The sequence below is a fragment of the Lepisma saccharinum genome, chromosome 15, assembly GCF_977018435.1.
Source record: "Lepisma saccharinum chromosome 15, izLepSacc3.1, whole genome shotgun sequence".
Taxonomy (NCBI): domain Eukaryota; kingdom Metazoa; phylum Arthropoda; class Insecta; order Zygentoma; family Lepismatidae; genus Lepisma; species Lepisma saccharinum.
Genome location: NC_139243.1, coordinates 15,801,309 through 15,820,548, shown reverse-complemented (window position 1 = coordinate 15,820,548; position 19,240 = coordinate 15,801,309). Strand labels below are relative to the sequence as shown.

The window sequence follows — 19,240 nt, the reverse complement described above, 5'->3', positions numbered from 1 at the left end:
TTAAAAATAAGATGTACTTTGGATACAGGAAGTGAATGCACCGACATGAATTATAATGTTTGGGTAAAGCTCCGAGAGAAATTACCAGGCTTGAAACTGCAAAGATGTCCAGGAATAAGGTTAAAGGATTTTTTTGGACATGAGAGGTCCCGTATTGTAGGATGCCGAATCATTCTTTTTGAAATTGCAGGACACACTTTTGAAGATCAAGTCTACGTAGTGAAGAACTTAGAGGCAGATTTGTTATTCGGATATCCTTTCTTCAACAGATATAGAGTCAATTTGGATGCAGGTGCCAATAAATTATATTTAACGGTGAAGGGACAAGTCGTTGAAGAAAGTTTGATTCCAGATGACCAAGAAGATAGTTTTGAAGGAATTAATGGTAAGACTTCGTGTGTTAAACTATTGATGACTGAATGGAAATCTCATTCAGACAATAGGTCTGCCACCGAGGAAGATATATGGGAAAAGGCCATTGCTCCAGGATTGCTGAATCAAGAAGATGAGGAGAGACTACACTGCCCTTTATTTTCTGACAAACAGGGACTTGCAAAACATTAAATCTGCGACATAAGTGCAGGACAACCTGTATTTCTTTTACAAAATCCATCTCCCATTCCAAAAGAGGAGAATCTAGAAGAAGACCTAAATGGATGGAAGACCTGGCTAATGGACGTCAAGATGTTTTACGAAGGAGTGTGTTGAACGAGATGTAAAACAATTTCCAGTTTTCTCCAGAAGATATGTGCAGATGAAGAATGAAGTCCAAGAAGACGATCCAAAATGGAAATCACATCACATCATGAAGTAGAAAATAATATTTTCAGGAGAAAAAACATAGAAAGAAAACCAGAAAAAATGAAAATATACAAAAATGGAGAAAAAAATTATAAAACAAAATTAAATAACGTTAACTTATATTTAATTTTCTTTTCTTTTGGGGGAACGCTATGTGTCGCACCAGTCAACATATGCTTTTTCAAAGCACGAAACTGTTCAATCTGTATTGTATTAATCTATGTTGAAATCTTTTCTTTAAAAATGTTAAAAATGTGTTATTTTCAATATCTCAATAGGTAAAGGATTGTTTAACTTGAAACTATGGATATGTAAACAACCATGTATTTACCTTGGAAAAATGTAAACAAATTTTTGATATTAAAGAGCAAGACCTTTGTAGCCCAGAGGGATATTCTCCTGGTTGCTGAAAGGCTGATGATTCAGGGGACGTTGGGGAAATATCTTGCTTCGTTCTTCGGTTCGGCTGGTGTACTTGTACTCCAGGTTGGCAGATATTTCACAACCCAACTCTGAATAAGATGTTCTCCTGCATCATCAAAAGGACCAGGGTTATAAACTTCGGTACAATTAATAAGTTTAGGCCTACAAGTTGTATCGGGTGAATTGTCTGTTTGAAAAGTATTTGTATATCATTGGAAGTTTAAAATAAATCTTCGAGTAAGAGATCTGGATGATCTTTCATTTCAGACCTACATAGGTGATAATTAAAAATAAATCCTGCACCACAGACCACGCAAGGGCTTGGTCCAACTAACCCTAAGAAGCCTTTGATAAGTCCGATAGAAGGGTTGTAACCGACTAACATAAAGCCCTAAAGGCAGAAGGTGCGTGTTACGGTGTATCTGGATATCATGTAATTGACGTCCACCTACTTCTTCAGATACCCCTTTCACGTATTCTTTCTATGGGGAGTCCCTTCCACATAGGTCCCACAGATCTCCCATGGTGCGTTTCTGGTAGAGCGCATAAGAATCCTTTATGATTTCTTTGGAACCGCTTTTCTAACTGCCATAGTATTCGTCATACAGAGGTGTGAACTGTACTTTTCCACACTTTCGGTGGTGTCTAGCTCCGACACAACATATCTCGTAAAAGTGGAAGAGGAACTTGAGTCTGGGTTTGACGCGATATATCTCTGGTATCATTTATGACCATCACTTATGATACACCCTGTATGTACTAGTAAAACTGTGGTTGTAGAGTAATACCCCATTCATGTGTTACATCACACAATGTTTTGGGGAAAATCTGCATTTTAAGAATAAATTTGTTAAAAATAATAATATTTTTGTTTGTCATTCCAAAAGGCCATATGTTCATATTCAAAACTATGTTGACATTTTAATCAAAAAACATTTTATTGACAGTACTGGCGAAAAGTACTCTAGAATAGAAGACAAAAACTGTACATTTCAGTTTGGTGGCCCTGTAAGTCTAGTCATAGCACCCACCTCTCTTGCATAGACCGGAACACATGCTCCAACATGGCTGGCATGATCTCCCCTGTTGCTGCAGCTAGTCGCTGTGTCAGTTTCTTTTTGAACAGCACTTGTATTTTCTGACTTGGAGCACTTTGAAAAATTTACATACAGCATGGACACAATCTCTTAGTCTTTGGATGATCACAAACCATAGTGGTTGTGATTGACATTCAGAAGAATTTCTACGTCTGCTTCTTATTCTGAAAAATCCAATTTTCTTTGCCGTTCCCTCACTCTTCACTGTACTTGTGAAGAGGAAAAGTTGCCCACCTGCCCATGCTCTTTCCTGTCCTGTTAATTCATCTGCTAATTGAATATTTTTAACCTGCAAATGTAACTTGTACTAGTAATTTTTAGTGGCCGCGGTGGCTCAGTCGGTAACGCGTCTGACTACCATGCTCAAGGTCCCGGGTTCGATCCCCGGCCGGTTCAAATCTGGAAACTTTTCTAACGTTGGAAGCGGCCCCGGCACCCACCCAGCGTCGAATAACATGGGTACCTGGGGGAAACCCTGGGGGGTAAAGGCAGTCAGGGGCGTGGTGCTGATCACATCACCCCCACTCACGACCGGATCAAGAAAGTGTGGGGCGTTACCACCACACCCCCTATACGCCTTCATGGCGTGGTGCTAAGCACAGGGGAACACTTTACCTTTTTTACTAGTAATTTTTCTTAGGATATCTGGACAGTGTCATAGGATGGTGGATATTTTGACATATTTTTTTACATTTAAAGTTACGTCTATCACCTGTACAATGCACCATTCCATGGATGCAAATTGCTATTGCAGAGTTGTTGTAGACCCATATATTATTCATCTTTTAAAGGTGATTTGATCAGCACCATGCTCCATAAAGATGTTGCCGAAAAAATTCCCACCCCAGAAATGAATTAACACTTTCTGTAAAAGCTTCACATGTATCAGTCTCATGATTTCTGTTGAGAATGTTCTTAAAGGTTCGCATAACCACTTTTTTGCAGATGTAAAATAATATAATACAGTTATATATTTCAGTGGTTTTTATTTTTCCTTGCAATGTTTCATCCTAGTTTCCCAGAACTTTTTCAAGCTTACACCAAGATAAACACACACATTACACAAGTAGAGTGACTAACCATGTGAGGTTGTGTGTAGTGTGTGTGTTCATCTTGGTGTAAGCTTGAAAAAGTTCCAGGAAACTAGGACGAAACGTCGCAAGAAAAAACAAAAACCACTGTATTATATTTTCCTGTAGTTTGCGGTTATTACAAGCTTAAGAAAACAGTTTTTTCGTTGTGATGTTTCAGGAGAACACATGCTTCCTTCATCAGACATTTATTTTCATTTTGACTAAAGATACAGTTATAACAATGGTTAGCAATTTTTTAAACAAAAATAATCCCATTATATAATGGATGTTGTCAATGTTACATTGTTGTAATATAGCAACTTAACTGTGAAAAGAAGCAGTCTGTTTTAAAATGAAAAACTGTTTTCTTATGCTTGTAATAACCGTAAACTACGGGAAAATAATTCTACAATGCAAGCAATGCATACATACAAGAAAAACCACTGTATTATATTACTCTTTTGAGAATGGGTTGCTAGAGTACATTGTGGTCTGACAAACCATCAATTTCTGCAAAAGATTCTGGGTTCTTTGTGGTATCTGGGGTAGAAGAAACTAAATATTACTGCAATATGCTGTGCAGTACATCATACCCACTGCAGCATACTGGATGGTAAATGTTTTTATACTTCCAACCCCACTAAGGGGTTAAAGGAAATATACTTGACAACTCGGAAGCAGTTCTGCTTGTTGGTGGCATCTAATCCACACGTTTAGGGTATTGGTTTCAGTAGTAAAAGAGGTTGTTTTAAAAATGCAAAGTGACTACAATAAAATTTATGCACCTTATGGTTGTATTTCAGGAGCCTTCTACATCTCCATCTCAAGAAACTGTTACTGAAGAAACTGAGGCTGCTCCAGTGTCTGATATAGGTTGCCTTCCTCTGGAAGTGCTCATAAAATCTGAGCCGGAAAGTGCTGATTCGGAAGTTTGTGAACAAACATCTCTGGAGAATGTGTGGCCTCGGGATCAATCTGATATCAGGACTGAAACTGAATCGTTGGAGGTAACTCCTGATGTTGATACCCTTAACAGTAATTTATCCATTCCGTGCAAGGAAGAGACTTCAGTTGGACAAGCAGAAAGTGTGAGTGATAGTAGAATGCATTTTGAAGGCACATCTCAAAGGAGTTTCTAATGTACAAAATGTTCCTGGAAATGAAGGATTTTATCAGCATAAAGTGTCAGCTGAAAGCAGTGTAGCGAATCCTGGTCAGGCGGAAAGCCAAGTGGCAGGTCCTGTACAAAGGTAGGTGAAGGAAATTTTATGAGTTGAAATGTTGTAATAACAGGAATTTTATTCTATTCTTCATGGAGATTTATGCACAATGAAAATTTGTATTTCGGGACTCAAAATGGTTCCTTAGCAGCATGCCATAAACGGTTAATGACGATTGAGTAGTATATGCCTGTGCAGTAGCTCCTACAATGTGGCGCTCCACTCATAACTTGCACCATAGAAGAGCAATGAAGTGTTATTTATATTTTGTGTTCAGAGGGAGTGAAACCTTCTGGAATCTACGGCAGAATGAAGATTCAATACTGGGACAATTGTTTGTCAGAGGAGAGAGTACTAAATTAAGGGATTCATTGGTCGATCTGCTGTTTCACTGCCTTAGTTGCCAAGCAAACTGACATCCCACTCCAGTGATTATCAGTGACATTTCGTCTTCCATCTTTAATTCTTTCCACTCGTTCATATGCTCTCCTCTGACACTCCTCCCTCTCTCTACTTCTATTTTTCTTTATTCTCTCTGTTCTATTGCCCTTCTTTTGGCCAGAAGGAACTCAGCACACTTGGAATGAAACCCATTCAGCATTCATAGCATTCTGCAACCTCTTTTTTTTTTTTCTGTTTGTTTGATTTGATTTGATTTGATTTAGTTTATTTTACTTCGCGTTTTGTGCCTCTTGGCTAATTTGCGAAGATGAGGATGATTGATGAAATGATGAAATTGATGAATGGACATTCACAAACAACCAAGCCCGACCGGGATTCGAACCCGATTTTTTTTTTCTGTTTGTTGTTGTTATTATTCTGCTAATATCTTTGCAGCCTTTTAAATGGGTTGGATTATTCTTGCCGTCACTACTCAATGACCTCGTCTGCGTTCCTAACAGTCTTTCTTCTTATTTTCTTCAGTAATCTCCCATCAAAGAAACTTTTTTTAAACTTTGGCCACCTAAGGAGGGACTAGCATGAGAAATATTTATCCCTAGTGCCAAGTCAGTCACATGCAAAAGTCTCTTAAGCTCATCTGCCAAAAACTGAATCATGTAAGCTGAATATTATTTAACTAATCAGTTGATCGAAATTCATTTTCACTTCGAGCCACTATGTTGGATGCCAAACAATCCTGTTACGTACCCCACATCTCTATTAGGAATTAACCCTTTGCTCTTAATGTCATGATGAGCAAAAGACTGATAATTTCAAGTGGTGGAAAATGTAACTCTCGATTTACCTTAATATGTTAACTGCCACATTGGTCATAATGTCCAACACTAGTACATACCAATCACCAAATGTATTTGTTTTAAACATTACAAATGTTGTATATGTCCTCTCCGGGTGACTCGGCAACAACAGTCCAAACATATCAACATTGATGGTAGTAACTGCAAACATTATCCTTTGTTGAATGTCTCATAAATCTCTTGACGAAGGGAGCATGTAAACACAATCTTTAACATAACTCCATGGAGTAAGGTTGGATAACCTGTGAATCCAAAAAATAAGTGATGAGTCTTCGTCCCATGTTTTCCAATCCAACGCTGAAGTAAAATGGCATTCAGGTGATCACTAGCTCCAAAATGAAAGTGCAGAGTTTCCTATTGCAAACTGAAATTGTCACCATCCTCCTGTAACCGAGACATTAGCCGTTGCTTCAACACTCCAAGTAAAAAATACCGGTAACAGTTTTCTTTGCAAGGAAAAATGGTCCATGAACTTTGCTAGATGACATTGCACAGAACACAGCAACCTTAGAGTGTTTGCACATGCACCAACAACATCGGTGGTCTCTTTCACCTCTATATCATCAGCACCAGAAACCAACGGGATTTGATGGCACGACTGAACACGTGATCCTACAACAAATTTTTCGGGAGGACCATCGAATGGCTGGTATGCAGCTGAAAATAAAAATATATCCAGATCTTATTTCCATTCTACATGCTATCCCAATCACACCCTCTTTGCTTTTCTTTATTCTTCACAGTTTACCTCGTGGAAAATTTCATTGCAAGAAATTGGAAGAAAGTTATGTCAATGTTGAACTCATCTCGAAAAGTAGATGCATAATTGAAATTAGTATCATTCAAAAAAAATTGCAATAATAATTTATTATTACTAATTATCAATGATAGTAATAGTTCATTATTATTATTATGTAGATTCTAGCACCATTTATCATCGTTTAGCATAATTTCACAGATTAATCAGCAGTTTTCTTTTATTTTCTTATCTGGAGGTTGGCAGCACTAGACAGAACCCATCTGTACCTTCAGGTTTTATCCATCACTTCGTTTGCTCACTCCAAGGTATTGGCGAGAACCTCGATTTTGTCAACGTGTGTGCAAAACTCACTGCCAGCACAGGTGTCGTTGCGGAAAACTACCCTGACAAAAAAACAGCACATGTGCAGGTGCACATAGGACAATCACAGACATGTTCCACTGTTGCATAGGGATTTTGCATGCCCCAATATCCACATTACCATGACAGTTGACCTTGCCAGATAGATGAAAGAATGGCTCATAACTGAACAACAAAGTTATCAGCAAGTCCGTCCTTCTCTAGATGTTCTAGTAACTTCAAACAGAATTTTGTAATGGAGATTGTGATTTTGGTGAGTCAGGCAATGGCCCTGGCCTACTTGTTTGTTTTGCGACACTGCAGCCAGTTACCTCAAATATTCTATACCAGTCCCTTATTGTTTTGTCCATTGTTCTGCATGATACTTTGTTCGAAAATCTCGTTGCACTGTAACAATTGGCGTGGATTTAGCAAATTGCAGGATGCAGAAGGCTTTCTGTTCACCTGAAAACACCATGTTTGCACTCTACTGCCTCCTAGCACAGAAACAGATAACTAAGCAATGGCATGTGTCTTGAAACAAACTTGTACACTCCTCCAAAAATTACCTGTTCCCCTGAAATATTTCTAAGTTTGGGAATTGTTAATGTGGCTCTCTAGCTCATGTGAAAAACAGAGTGGTGAAAGATTTACATTCTTGCTTATCACATGAAGTCAGAAACTATATTCATATATCGTGTTAATGGAGGACAAATCGTAAAACTTAAATAGAGGAATAATTCTTTGTAGCTGATCAGTGGTGATTTATTCATTCTTAGTTTTGGACTTTTAACCACAAACAAGGATCAGTGTAGCACATGCACTGGGAGAACTGTATGTCCACAACCATTCAGGGTCTGACAGTTGTACGGAAGCTACACTGAAGGAGATTACATTTTTTTGGGGTTTATTCCCAACGGTATCAATCCTTTGACAAGGTGGAGCCTGGGCCACCGCAAATTAATCCTCCCTGGCAACCTATATAGAAAAACAGTCTTGACCACAAGACAAAGTGGAGCCTGGCCCACTCATAACTCTCCCTGGCAACTTCATGTACAAGAGATCCTTGTAACCGACAAACGAGGTGGAGCCTTGGCCACCGAGAATAATCCTACAAGGCAATAATTTATTCTCTATATAGACACCATCCCCAAACACATCATTTGTCCAGGGATTGCAATGTTATTTAGTAGATCACACACTACCCTGAAAATAGAAGCAGAATCAGTCTCCAAAATGTTGGTAATTTTAAAAATAACAGTGGTTAAAAGTCCAAAACTAAGAATGAGGAATAATGTTTGATAATATTTATGATTTTATATGTTGAAATTGGAACCAGAAAAACTTTGATGAGGTTGTCAACAGTGTAATTAGTAGTAGTCCACCTGGATGGAATCACTGTAGAGTCTGAACACAGACAGCCATAATTACAAATAGTTTAGGGAAGATATATTTACAGTACCTTGCAAAATAATCTAACACAGTTATTTTTAGTATTTTTTATTTTGTAAAACCACTAAAAGTAACTGTGTTAGATTATTTTGCATGTTCAAAAAGTGGTTATGCTAACCTTCAAGATGAACATTCATTACAGTACCTTGCAAAGTAATGTGCAATGCACAAAACTTAATATTTTTCCGAATGTGCAGCGAAAATGTAAACATGGAAAAGTAGTAACATCTGCAATTATACACACGTTTCAAGTCACCTAATTTCCAGTAGTCTTGTGGAGGAGTTTGTAAAATGCCTGAAGCTTGCTTTTTTTTTTCTTCTTCAATGAATGAGACATTGCAGGTTCAAATTCAAGCCTCCCCCCCCCATCTCCAGTTTATTTTTTCTTTATGATGTTGAAATTTGTCTGTTATTATGAAATGTAGTGATTAGGTGAAATAATTTTGTTTCTAAATTTGTTTGTAATAATTAATTCAATGTACAAGGTAACCAAAAAAGTTCTTGCCGTTCTAGAACAGTGATAAACAAAGAGCAATACAGTGGACGGTACGTACCTTTAGGTTTCGAAGTAATCTCCATCAGCATCCAACACCTTTTGCCAACGTTCCTGCAGCTGCACAATACCCTGGTAATAAAACTTGGCAGGCTTGGATGCAAAGAAGTCCGTAAGTGCGTTCCACAGGTCTCCCTCATTTGCAAAGGATCTCCAACGGAGGTGGTTGTCGAGGGAATGATACAGGTGGTAATCTGTTGGTGCAAGGTCCGGTGAATATGGTGGATGGCACAGTGTTTCCCAGCCAAGTTGCTGAAGGGTCTCCCGGATCCTCTTTGCCACATGTGGCTTGGCATTGTCGTGCAGGAACAGCACACCCTTGCGATTCATCAATGCCGGCTTCTTCTGCCGCAATGCACGGTGCACCCTTTGCAACTGCTGAGTGTAGAGGTCAGCAGAGAGTCTCTGACCAGGTGGAAGGAGCTTGTAATGCACCACTTGCCGACAATTCCACCATACAAAGAGCATAACCTTTCGTGGGTGCAGAGGTGGTCTTGAGGTGTGAGGAAGAGGGTCATGTGGCAACAACCAATGTCTGGTACGCTTGGGAGTGTCATAGAGGACCCACTTTTCTTCACCAGTGAGCAAGCGATCAAATATGGGTGTGTTCAGGTGCCGAGTGAGCAAGGACAAACAGGGTGTCACTCGTTGTTCCTTGTTGGCTGCCGACAATGTGTGGGGTACCCACTTGCTTAACTTGTATGTCTTCCCTATCCCATGCAGGTGCAGTCTGACTGTTTCAGCGGAAAAATGGAACCTTTCTGCACGTTCATCACACGTTAGACCACTGTCCTCGATGGCTGCTTTCAGGGCCTCGTCATCGAAAACATGTGGTCGTCCACTTCAAGGTTCATCCGAAAAGGTCACATCCGGAATATGGAATTTCTGGAACCAATGCCTGGCAGTGCATTCATTCACGGCATTCTCCCCAAATGCGTGGCAAATGCGGCAACTTGAAGCAGCAGCTGACAGGCCCACTTTAAAGTCATACAACAAACACACGCGAACAAGCTGCTTCGATACCTCTATTTCTCTTCGACACTGGATGAGCTATGACTGCTGTGTGTGAGCAACGTGCCTGTATTACTGACAGTCGATGGTCAGACTAACTTCAGATCGCTTGGCAGGCACGTGCGTCATTTCGTTTCCTCTCTGTGAGCACATTAATGGAATGTCAAAAATGGCAAGAACCTTTTTAGTTACCTTGTAGAATTTCGAATTGTCCCCCTCCGTGGTCATGCGGTCTAAGACTTTGGACTCTGACTGCAGGACAGCATGGGTTCGAGTATGCCTGGGTTCTTTACCTGTGTATAGGACCGGTGGCAACCCACCATGGTGGGAAAATTGGGAAGCTACGAGTGAGTAGCGTAACCTGGTCTCGGAAGTCTATATAAGGGCTGGGGGTTCTATGTGCTGACCCCACGTCACCCTAATGCCGGTTGAAGATCTTCACATCTCTAAGTAGAATTGTGGGAGAGAGAATGGCAGTTGAGAGATCGGCCTAGCCCCTTCAAGGGCTGTTGAGCCACAGGTTATTTATTATTATTATTATTAGAATTAGAATTACGTTTAAATCTGCTAAGCTTCTTATATTTCTTTCTGGTGCTTAAATTAGAAAACGTGCGAATGAAAGATGAAATTTATTTCAGACCCTACTGCACTTCACTAATTTAATACACAAACTATCCGCTCAGTTGTTGAGTTTTGCCATATATGTGTAGATTTGTAAATATTTTTTGAAATTAATTTATATTCCTTATTCTTGTCTGGCCATGGCCCTGGATCTCATGGGCGGTTTGTGCTACAAGCTATTATTTTAATTTTTATTCTTGACTAAAATACTCTTTGTCATTTATCACCGATAGTAATTCTAGTCATTATTTTATTTAGTAAGGAAATGTAACTTTCATCAATATGGATAGAAAATATTGTTTGTGCTCTTCACCACATGTCTCGAATAGTTGTCAGAATCCAACAGTAAGTACAATATTTGGTCAAACAAAGTCACTACACTCCCTGACTTTATCATTTTATCTGATTGTCTGCTACCATTGTAAATTTGTCTGGAAACATTTTGCCAAATGCCTGTTGCCTTGTGAAAAAGATTCAGGTTAGATGGAGGATAGGTAGATGCTATGACCTCCAACATAGAAGCCCATGATGTTACCACTGCACTAATCTGCCACTTGAAGTTTACACTCACTTTGAAGGATAACATGCTACTGTATACTTCTAGTAGTTTAACAAAACTTTATCTGTATTGTTCCATTGATCTTCTTACCAAATTAAAACTTTTAACAGTGGTCCATCTAGAAACAGCTTGTAAATATCCAACTGGAGGAATGATCAGCAATCTATTTGGAATGCCATTTTTCTCTTTGTCTTTTGGTGTAGAATTAGCTGCTGTGGCAAATGGTTCTTGTCCTCTTTCTCTCTCAACACACACAAAAACATACATTTCATTTCCACTAATTTTTCACAGAAGTTTTTCACAATAACTTTTTCCATCATGTCCAATAAACAAAAACCTGGTAATGTAAAGAAGTTTTACCATGTGTGTATTTCCAGAAAATGTAAAGATTTTGGATTGGTAATATGTTTTGGTTATACGGGCATCACCCTTCTTTCGTTGCCTGACACACAACCTTTTCCTTGCAGAGGGTGCCAGCATACTGCTATGTTGAAGACAGGAAAAGTTCAGAAGTGTGTGCCTGGGAGGTATGAAGAACAGAGGTGTATTGCAATCATGGACAAAGGATGAAATGTTGTTTGCTGCAAATAGGTACATGGGACTTCGAGTACAGAAATTCATAACCGGCCTTCTGGCATCAGGCATTCTCCTCTTGGACAATAACGCCACCCACTCGGCGGCAGCAGCAACAGTCAACCATCTTGCCACAACTGTTTGGGAACACCTGTACCACCCACCCTATAGTACTGATCTTGTGCCCAGTGACTTTCTTTTCCTCTGTTCTGAAGAAGGCACTTGGAGGGAAATGTTTCAGCACACCCACAGAAGTAAAAGCTGCCGTACACAACTTCATCCATAAACAGGACATGCAGTTTTACGAACAAGGTTTCTTGAAACTTGTGAAGCGGTATGACTATGTGGAAAAATAGTGTAATGATGCCTCTTTCTACTCATGTCATGTCATTTCTCCAGAATAAAACTCTCTGCAGACGGAAAAGTAGGGAAACTTTCCATCCCTTGTACATCCTCCCCCTGATACATTTCCACCAACTTTTTTCATTCATCCAAATTTTTTAGGTAGTAACTCATTGGTATTGAGGTGAGTGATTGGTAATATTTGAAGCCTTAGCCATCTTCTTTGAAAATATTCCTCGAGGTTTTAAGTTCATCCCAAGTTGTTTGATGCTTTATTGGAGATTCATTCCAAGTTGTTTGATGCTTTATTGGAGATATAATTGGCTTGTTTGCAAATTGTGCTGAATATTTGTGCAACTTTTCACACATCAAAACCTCAATTGAGTGGAATGTTCATGTGTTAAATCAATCAACTGAGGGAGGTAGTGAAATTAATCTTGCCTAAGAATTACATGTTATGTAACTTGAGCATTAGAAAGAAATAATGGAAGCTTATCTGATTAAAAAATAATTTGAATTCTGCATCAATTTAATTCTTACAAAAGGGCCTCCCTAAAGGCACAGTGGTAGCATCGTTGCCTTGTAATCAAGGGGTCCCAGGTTTGATACCTGGTGGAGGCACATAGTGGTTTGGTTACCACTTTAAACTGTAGGTCCAGTTCTGGTTAGCCTTGATGTGCATAAAGTGGACTTAAAATAGCAACTCAACTAAATTATTATAAACAAATTCCGAAACAAAATTATTTAACTTGATCACTACATTTTATAACCAACAAATCTCAACATCATAAAAAAAAATAATAATAAACTGGAGGTGCTTAAATTTGGACTCTCAACATGTCGTTCATTGGAAGAAAAGAGAAGCAAGATTCAGGCATTTTTCCAACTACTCCACAAGACCACGCAAAAGTTGGTCACTTGAAAGATGTCTACAATTGTGCATGTTACTACTTTTCCATGTTATGATTACATTTTCATTACACATTCAGAAAAATATGAAGATTTGTACATTGCCCATTACTTTTCAAGGTACTGTAAATATATCTTGCCTAAACTATTTGTAATTATGGCTGTCTGTGTTCAGACTCTGCAAGGATTACTTCTAGGTGGACTACTACTGACTGCAGTGTTTCCAACCTCACCAAAGATTTTCTGGTTCCAATTTCAACAGATACAACTGTAAATATTCTCAAAAGTTATTCCTCATATTAAAGTTTCATGATTTATTCTCTATTAACATGATAGATGAATATATTTTCTGACTTCATGTGATAAGCAAGAATGTAAATCTTTCACCACTCTGCTTTTCATGTAGGGACCTGTAGAAAAGTTGGATTCCCTCTGCTGCTGCTCATGAGCTACATTGCCACATTAACGATGTCTGGACTTAGAAATATTTCAGAGCGGTCAGGTAATTTTTGGAAAAGTGTGCATTTTTTGTAGCCATTCATCTATGGCTCAGTCCATACCAATTGGTCCATTCATCAGTGGTCGCTTGACTATTTTTACAAATAAATATTTATATTTTAATAAACCAGCATGTATTCAGAATTATTGTTATTACCATTATGTAAAGGTACGTATGTCAGGTTGAGGTTTATTTGTAACTAATAATGCAAATTTGGCTGTTGTGACCAATCTCCCCCCCCCCCTCTCTATCATTATCCACGGAATACCAAATTCAATGTTTTTTACATGCACCTCCCACACTGAGTACTCTTTATGTTGCAAGTATCTATTTCTTTCATTTGGTCCCAACCATAGATATTAGTGGCCAAATTTTGAAGAGCTATAATTAAAATAGGAAACCAGTAACAGAGCTCAAATATTTTCTGCTAAAACTTTGGATGTACAGGGTGCATCACGGGAAACAGACATTTTTCAAATTTGGATCTCGAAGCAGGGAGAGGAGGTAGAGATAAAAGTAGGGTGGCATTGAACTCGCTTGGCCATACCATTTTCAGCACAGTTCGGATTGGCTCGGCTTGCCTCGGCATGGCAGCAGTATATGCTTTAGAGTATAGATGGAATAGAGAGAGCATGTGTGATGCCAGCTGAAGCCAAGATGATAGCTTTCGGTGGCTGCCATATTGGGTGGTGCTACCCACCTGTTGCGTCTATTTGTTAACATTCAGCAGGAGGGAATTTCGTCGGTAAAAATAAGGCTGCTTGTTGTGTTTCTGTATGTTTAAATTGTCAGAAACAATAACACTAAGTTCTTTGTAACTTTCTGCTCGGCAACGTGCTGTTGAATTGAGGCTGAGTGAAAGCACAATACGGCTAATCTTACACAAGTATTTGGGATTCCATCCATACATACTTATGATCGTGCAGAAGTTGCCCGAAGGAGATTATCCACAACGTTCAACCTTTGCTATTTTAACAAACATAAAGATTCCATCCTCGTGGTGAGTGCAGCTGACATTGCATGCACTGCTGTTACCCCGTGTCGAGCCGATCTGAACCGTGCCAAAAATGGCATGGTCAGGTGAGTTCAATGCCACCCTACTTTCATCTCTACCCCATCTCCCTGCTTCGAGATCTCCATTTAAAAACAGTCTGTTTCCCATGATGCACCCTGTATATCTTTCTAAGTTTTGGACTTTTAACCACTGTGTTAATTTAATTATTTTCCTGTAGTTTACAGTTATTACAAGCATAAGAAAACAGTTTTTCTTTGTGACGTTTCAGGAGAACACACGCTCCTTTCATCAGACATTTATTTTCATTTTGACTAAAGATACAGTTATAACAATGATTAGTTATAACTGTATCTTTAGTCAAAATGAACATAAATGTCTGATGAAAGGAGCGTGTGTTCTCCTGAAACGTCACAAAGAAAAACTGTTTTCTTATGCTTGTAATAACCGTAAACTACAGGAAAATAATTCTATAATGCAAGCAATGCGTACATACAAGAAAAACTATTATTCATGTGTTAATTTAAAAATACCAATGTTTCGGAGTCCGATTCTGCATCCGTCTTCAGGGTAGTGTGTAATCTACTAAATCATACTTCAATCCCTGGACACGTGATGTGTTTGGGGTATGGTGTCGTTATAGAGAGTGAGAATAAATCGTTGCTTTGGAGGATTAGTCTCGGTGGCCAAGGCTCCACCTCGTCTACCAGTCACAAGAACCTCTTGTACATGAAGGTGCCAGGGACGATTGTCAGTGGCCCAGGCTCCACTCCGTCGGGTGGTCACGTCAAGACCTGTTTTTCTTTGTAAGCTGCCAGGGAGGGTTATATTGCCGTGGTTTAGGCTCCACCTTGTCAAAGAATTGATACTGCTGGAAATCAACTCCAAAAATGCAATATGTACTCCTTCAGTGCTGCCTACGTGCAACTGTCAGATCTTGAATGGTTGTGTTCTCCCATTCTCCCCACAACCATTCAGGGTCTGACAGTTGTACGTAAGTGGCACTGAAGGAGTATTACATTTTTGGGGTTGATTTATCAGAATCAGCCTCCGAAACGTTGGTATTTTTAAATTAACACAGTGGAAGTCCAAAACTTAGAATGAATGAATCACCACTGATCACCTGTACATCTTCCTTCTATAATATATATATATATATTTGGTATTCCTTCTAAAAAAAATCCTAAACTTCGATTATTTTTTTTTAATGCTTAAAGTGGAACTACATGTGTCTCTTGTATTATTTTTTTTGCAGATACCTGAACACAAGTTATGTGGTAGGACAGATCCAGAATGTCCCAAGAACAGTTACATATTTACTAGTATCTACAGGAAAGTTAAATGTACCAGATCAGCCAAAATATAATACAGAATGTGTCAATAAAGAAGGAAAACTTGAGGCTAAACCCTCACCAAAAAAACGTAAAACTGCTAAAATCCCTAGGTCCCTAAAAATCCCTAAAACTGAGGCACATATTGAAGATTCCAAGGGTGATAACGAAGATTTCTCTGGCAAGGAACATTTCATGGCCGAATCACCATCCATCAAGGTTGACACAATAGAAAAACCCAATCTTTTTAGTTGTCCTATTTGCAACAAGGTTTTTGCCCATAAACATAATGTCAAAGTACATATGAAGCTTCATGGCACAGAGAAGCCATTTAAATGTTCAATTTGCAACAAAGAATTTAATAAAAATTGGAATCTCAAAGTACATATGAGGCTACACACCAAGGAGAGACCATTTAATTGTTTGACTTGCAACAAAGAGTTTGCCCGTAAAGATAGCCTTAAGGAACACATGCAGCTTCACAGCCAAGAGAAACCTTTTCTTTGTTCAATTTGTGGCAAAAATTTTACTCGTAAAGGAGATCTTCGTATCCATACCAGCACTCATAGCAGTGAGAAGCCTTACGTTTGTTCAGTTTGCAACAAAGCTTTTGCTCGTAAATTATGTCTTTATATGCATATGAAAATTCACAGCAAAGAAAAGCCTTTCAATTGTACAATTTGCAACAAAGGTTTTGCCCGGAAAGCTAACTTTAATATACATATGGCACATCATAGCAAAGAGTAGACTTTTCATTGTTGAATTTTTGATGGATTTTGTCTGTGAAGATAATTCACCTTTGTGCACATCTTTTACCTTCTGAGACCAGAAGATTGCAATCACATGCTTTACAAACTTACAGCGATGGACAAAAAAATGTAGCTCAAGAACTAATCATCATAGAGAGTTGAAATCTGTTTTGATTTTCAGGAATGACGGTGCATTTAGCGGAGGTGAAATTTATACGTTGTACTTCCCAAAAATGACAGTTAATGTAGGAAGAAGAAGAGGATGAAAATCTAAATTTAACAAAAAAAATGTTTTTTGGCACACCCCTGTGGCCACAATAGACCAAAGCGAATGAAAACAAGACCAAATCGAATGAAAACAATGTGTGTAGTGGTATGTTCCTGCAACCATCTAAATACACTGATACTTCCTGAGGAAAAAATAAAAACAATGTATGAAAGCAGCAGTGTTACCAACTTATGTAAAGAATGTGCCAGAATTTAGCTTCTAGCATCAGCCCTATGGATGCAGGTTGGACCAAATTTAAAGGGAAGCATGACAAATGGCCACTCTTTGAGGATATGTAATGTCTGTCCTGCAATTCATTATCCAACAGTTTTGAAAGTCTTGATTGAAATTGATTTTGAAATTTGCACATTTCTTCCTTGACTCCTAAATGTTGCACATTGTTGAAATTGTTCTTTGAATCTCATTGTTATTATAAAAGTGACATCTATCTCACAATACTCAGAGGAAAACAAAGAACTTTTTCAAACTCTGCTTGTTAATAATGGATATATTGTTTTGTAATTCGAGTATCTATACTAATGGATAGGGCTCTGATAGTTATGTGCTTATAATAAAATAATAATAATAACCTGTGGCTAGACAGCCCTTGAAGGGCCTTGGCCTATCTCTTAACTGCCAGTTTCCCTCCCACAATCCTTCCTAGAGGTGTGGAGATCTTCAACTGGTGGGGTCAGCACTTCAAACCCCGAGCCGTTACATGAGAATTCTGAGACCAGGTTATGCTACTTACTCGTAGCTTCCCAATTTCCTCACAATGGAGGTTTGCCGCCGGTCCTATACACAGACCAAAAACCCATGTTGTCCCGCAGTCGGGAGTCCAATGCACAGCACCTTAGACTGCACGGCCACGGAGTGCCTAAAATATGAAATCAAATATACACTAGAAAGGTGCAAAACTTACCTTTTTGAACGTTTTCTTCCAGTTACCACAAAAACCCTTCACATAAGTTTAAAGTTGTTCTTTTTCAGCTCGCTCAATTTAGTATGTAACAAATGTAAAAGTTATAGTTCTCAATTTTTCCACACACACTTGTTTACTTTGCACTGCTGTTTTATAAATAAAAGAAAAGGTACATTCCGTACAGGTTATGATTACACTTGATTACAGCATGACACCTCAAATTTTCATCCTTGGAAATACTCCTGTGTTCTGCAAGAATATGCTTGTACTCGGAAAGAACTCGCTCCATTGCATTATAAAATTGGACAATATTTGTAGGCAACAGTATCTGACACAACAAGTTCAAGATGACGGCTGTTGTTGTTTCTCTCTCAAAAAGAGTAGTAGTTGAGTGTTCCCATGAGAACAATGAAAGAAATCTTATCTCCTTGCTTAGTAAAAGAAAGTGGGGAATAAACAGCAGTGACGGTTAACAAGACAATACACCCAGACTCAAAATACAATTTTAGTAGTGTTTGGTGGCTCTAAAATATACAAGAAGTACAGATGGGGGACAAAATAATACGAACACCTGTGAAATTAGAGAAAATCTTTAATAATATGTAGTTGGGCCACCCTGTGACTGAAGTACACTTTCTATGTGACGTGGGATGGACACATAGAGGTCATTCACAATGTTTAAGGGAATATGGAGCCATTCTTCCTCCAGAGCAGTCTTCAATTCCGAAAGTGTGGCTGGAGGCGGACTTCAGCACGCAGCTTGGACTCCAAATATCCTCACAAATGTTTTATAATGTTCAAGTCAGGAGACTGTGGGGGCCATTCAAGATGTCCTACTTCATCGTCATGTTCTTCGAACCATGTTTGGACAGACCCAGCAGTGTGGATAGGAGCGTTGTCGTCTTGAAAAAGCGGCCGCTCCCCAGGAAATAAAGTCTGGGCAAAAGGATGGAGATGATCCCCCAGAATGCTCCGATAGTGATTGGTGTTGATCTTCCCATGCAGAAAAACAAGTGGTCCCACACCGTGCCAAGATATCGCACCCCATACCATAATGGACCCACCTCCATGCTTCACAGTCGGCAAGAGGCAGTCAGGATGAAATGCATCTCGGGGCGTTCTCCACACATAAACACGCCCGGTGGTCTGAAATAATGTGAATGTTGATTCATCAGACCAGATGACTTGTTGCCACTGCTGCAGGGACCAACTTTTGTGAGCTCTGCACGATTAGCGTCGCTTGACAGCATTACGTGATGTCACCAATAGCTTACGAATTGCCACTCTGCCATGAATGTGTGCAGCATGGAGTTCCCTTTTGACAGTTTTGGTTAAAATGGGGTCCTGGAGATGCCGGTTCATTTCAGGTGTTATCTCGGATAACGATTACTTGTGATTTCGGGCCACTATGTGCTTCAACACCCTCCTATCCCAAGCAGCAAGCCTTGTCTTTCGTCCACTGTTGTG

At 39.1% G+C, this 19,240-nt stretch overlaps 1 protein-coding gene across 2 annotated transcripts in view; it reads left to right on the top strand.

The window, feature by feature from the left end:
• Positions 1-18,310, top strand: part of LOC145999614 (uncharacterized) — a 30,657-nt gene extending 12,347 nt beyond the window's left edge. The window contains exons 3-4 of one of the 2 annotated variants that reach the window (XM_083136691.1): positions 4,198-4,644; positions 15,759-18,310. In XM_083136691.1, the coding sequence (XP_082992817.1) occupies positions 4,198-4,533 (336 nt within the window). In that variant the 3' untranslated portion in view covers positions 4,534-4,644; positions 15,759-18,310. Of the gene's footprint in view, positions 1-4,197; positions 4,645-11,635; positions 12,208-15,758 lie in introns of those variants that run through there. The other variant, XM_083136692.1, reaches the window with a different exon arrangement.
• Positions 18,311-19,240: the final 930 nt, after the last annotated feature.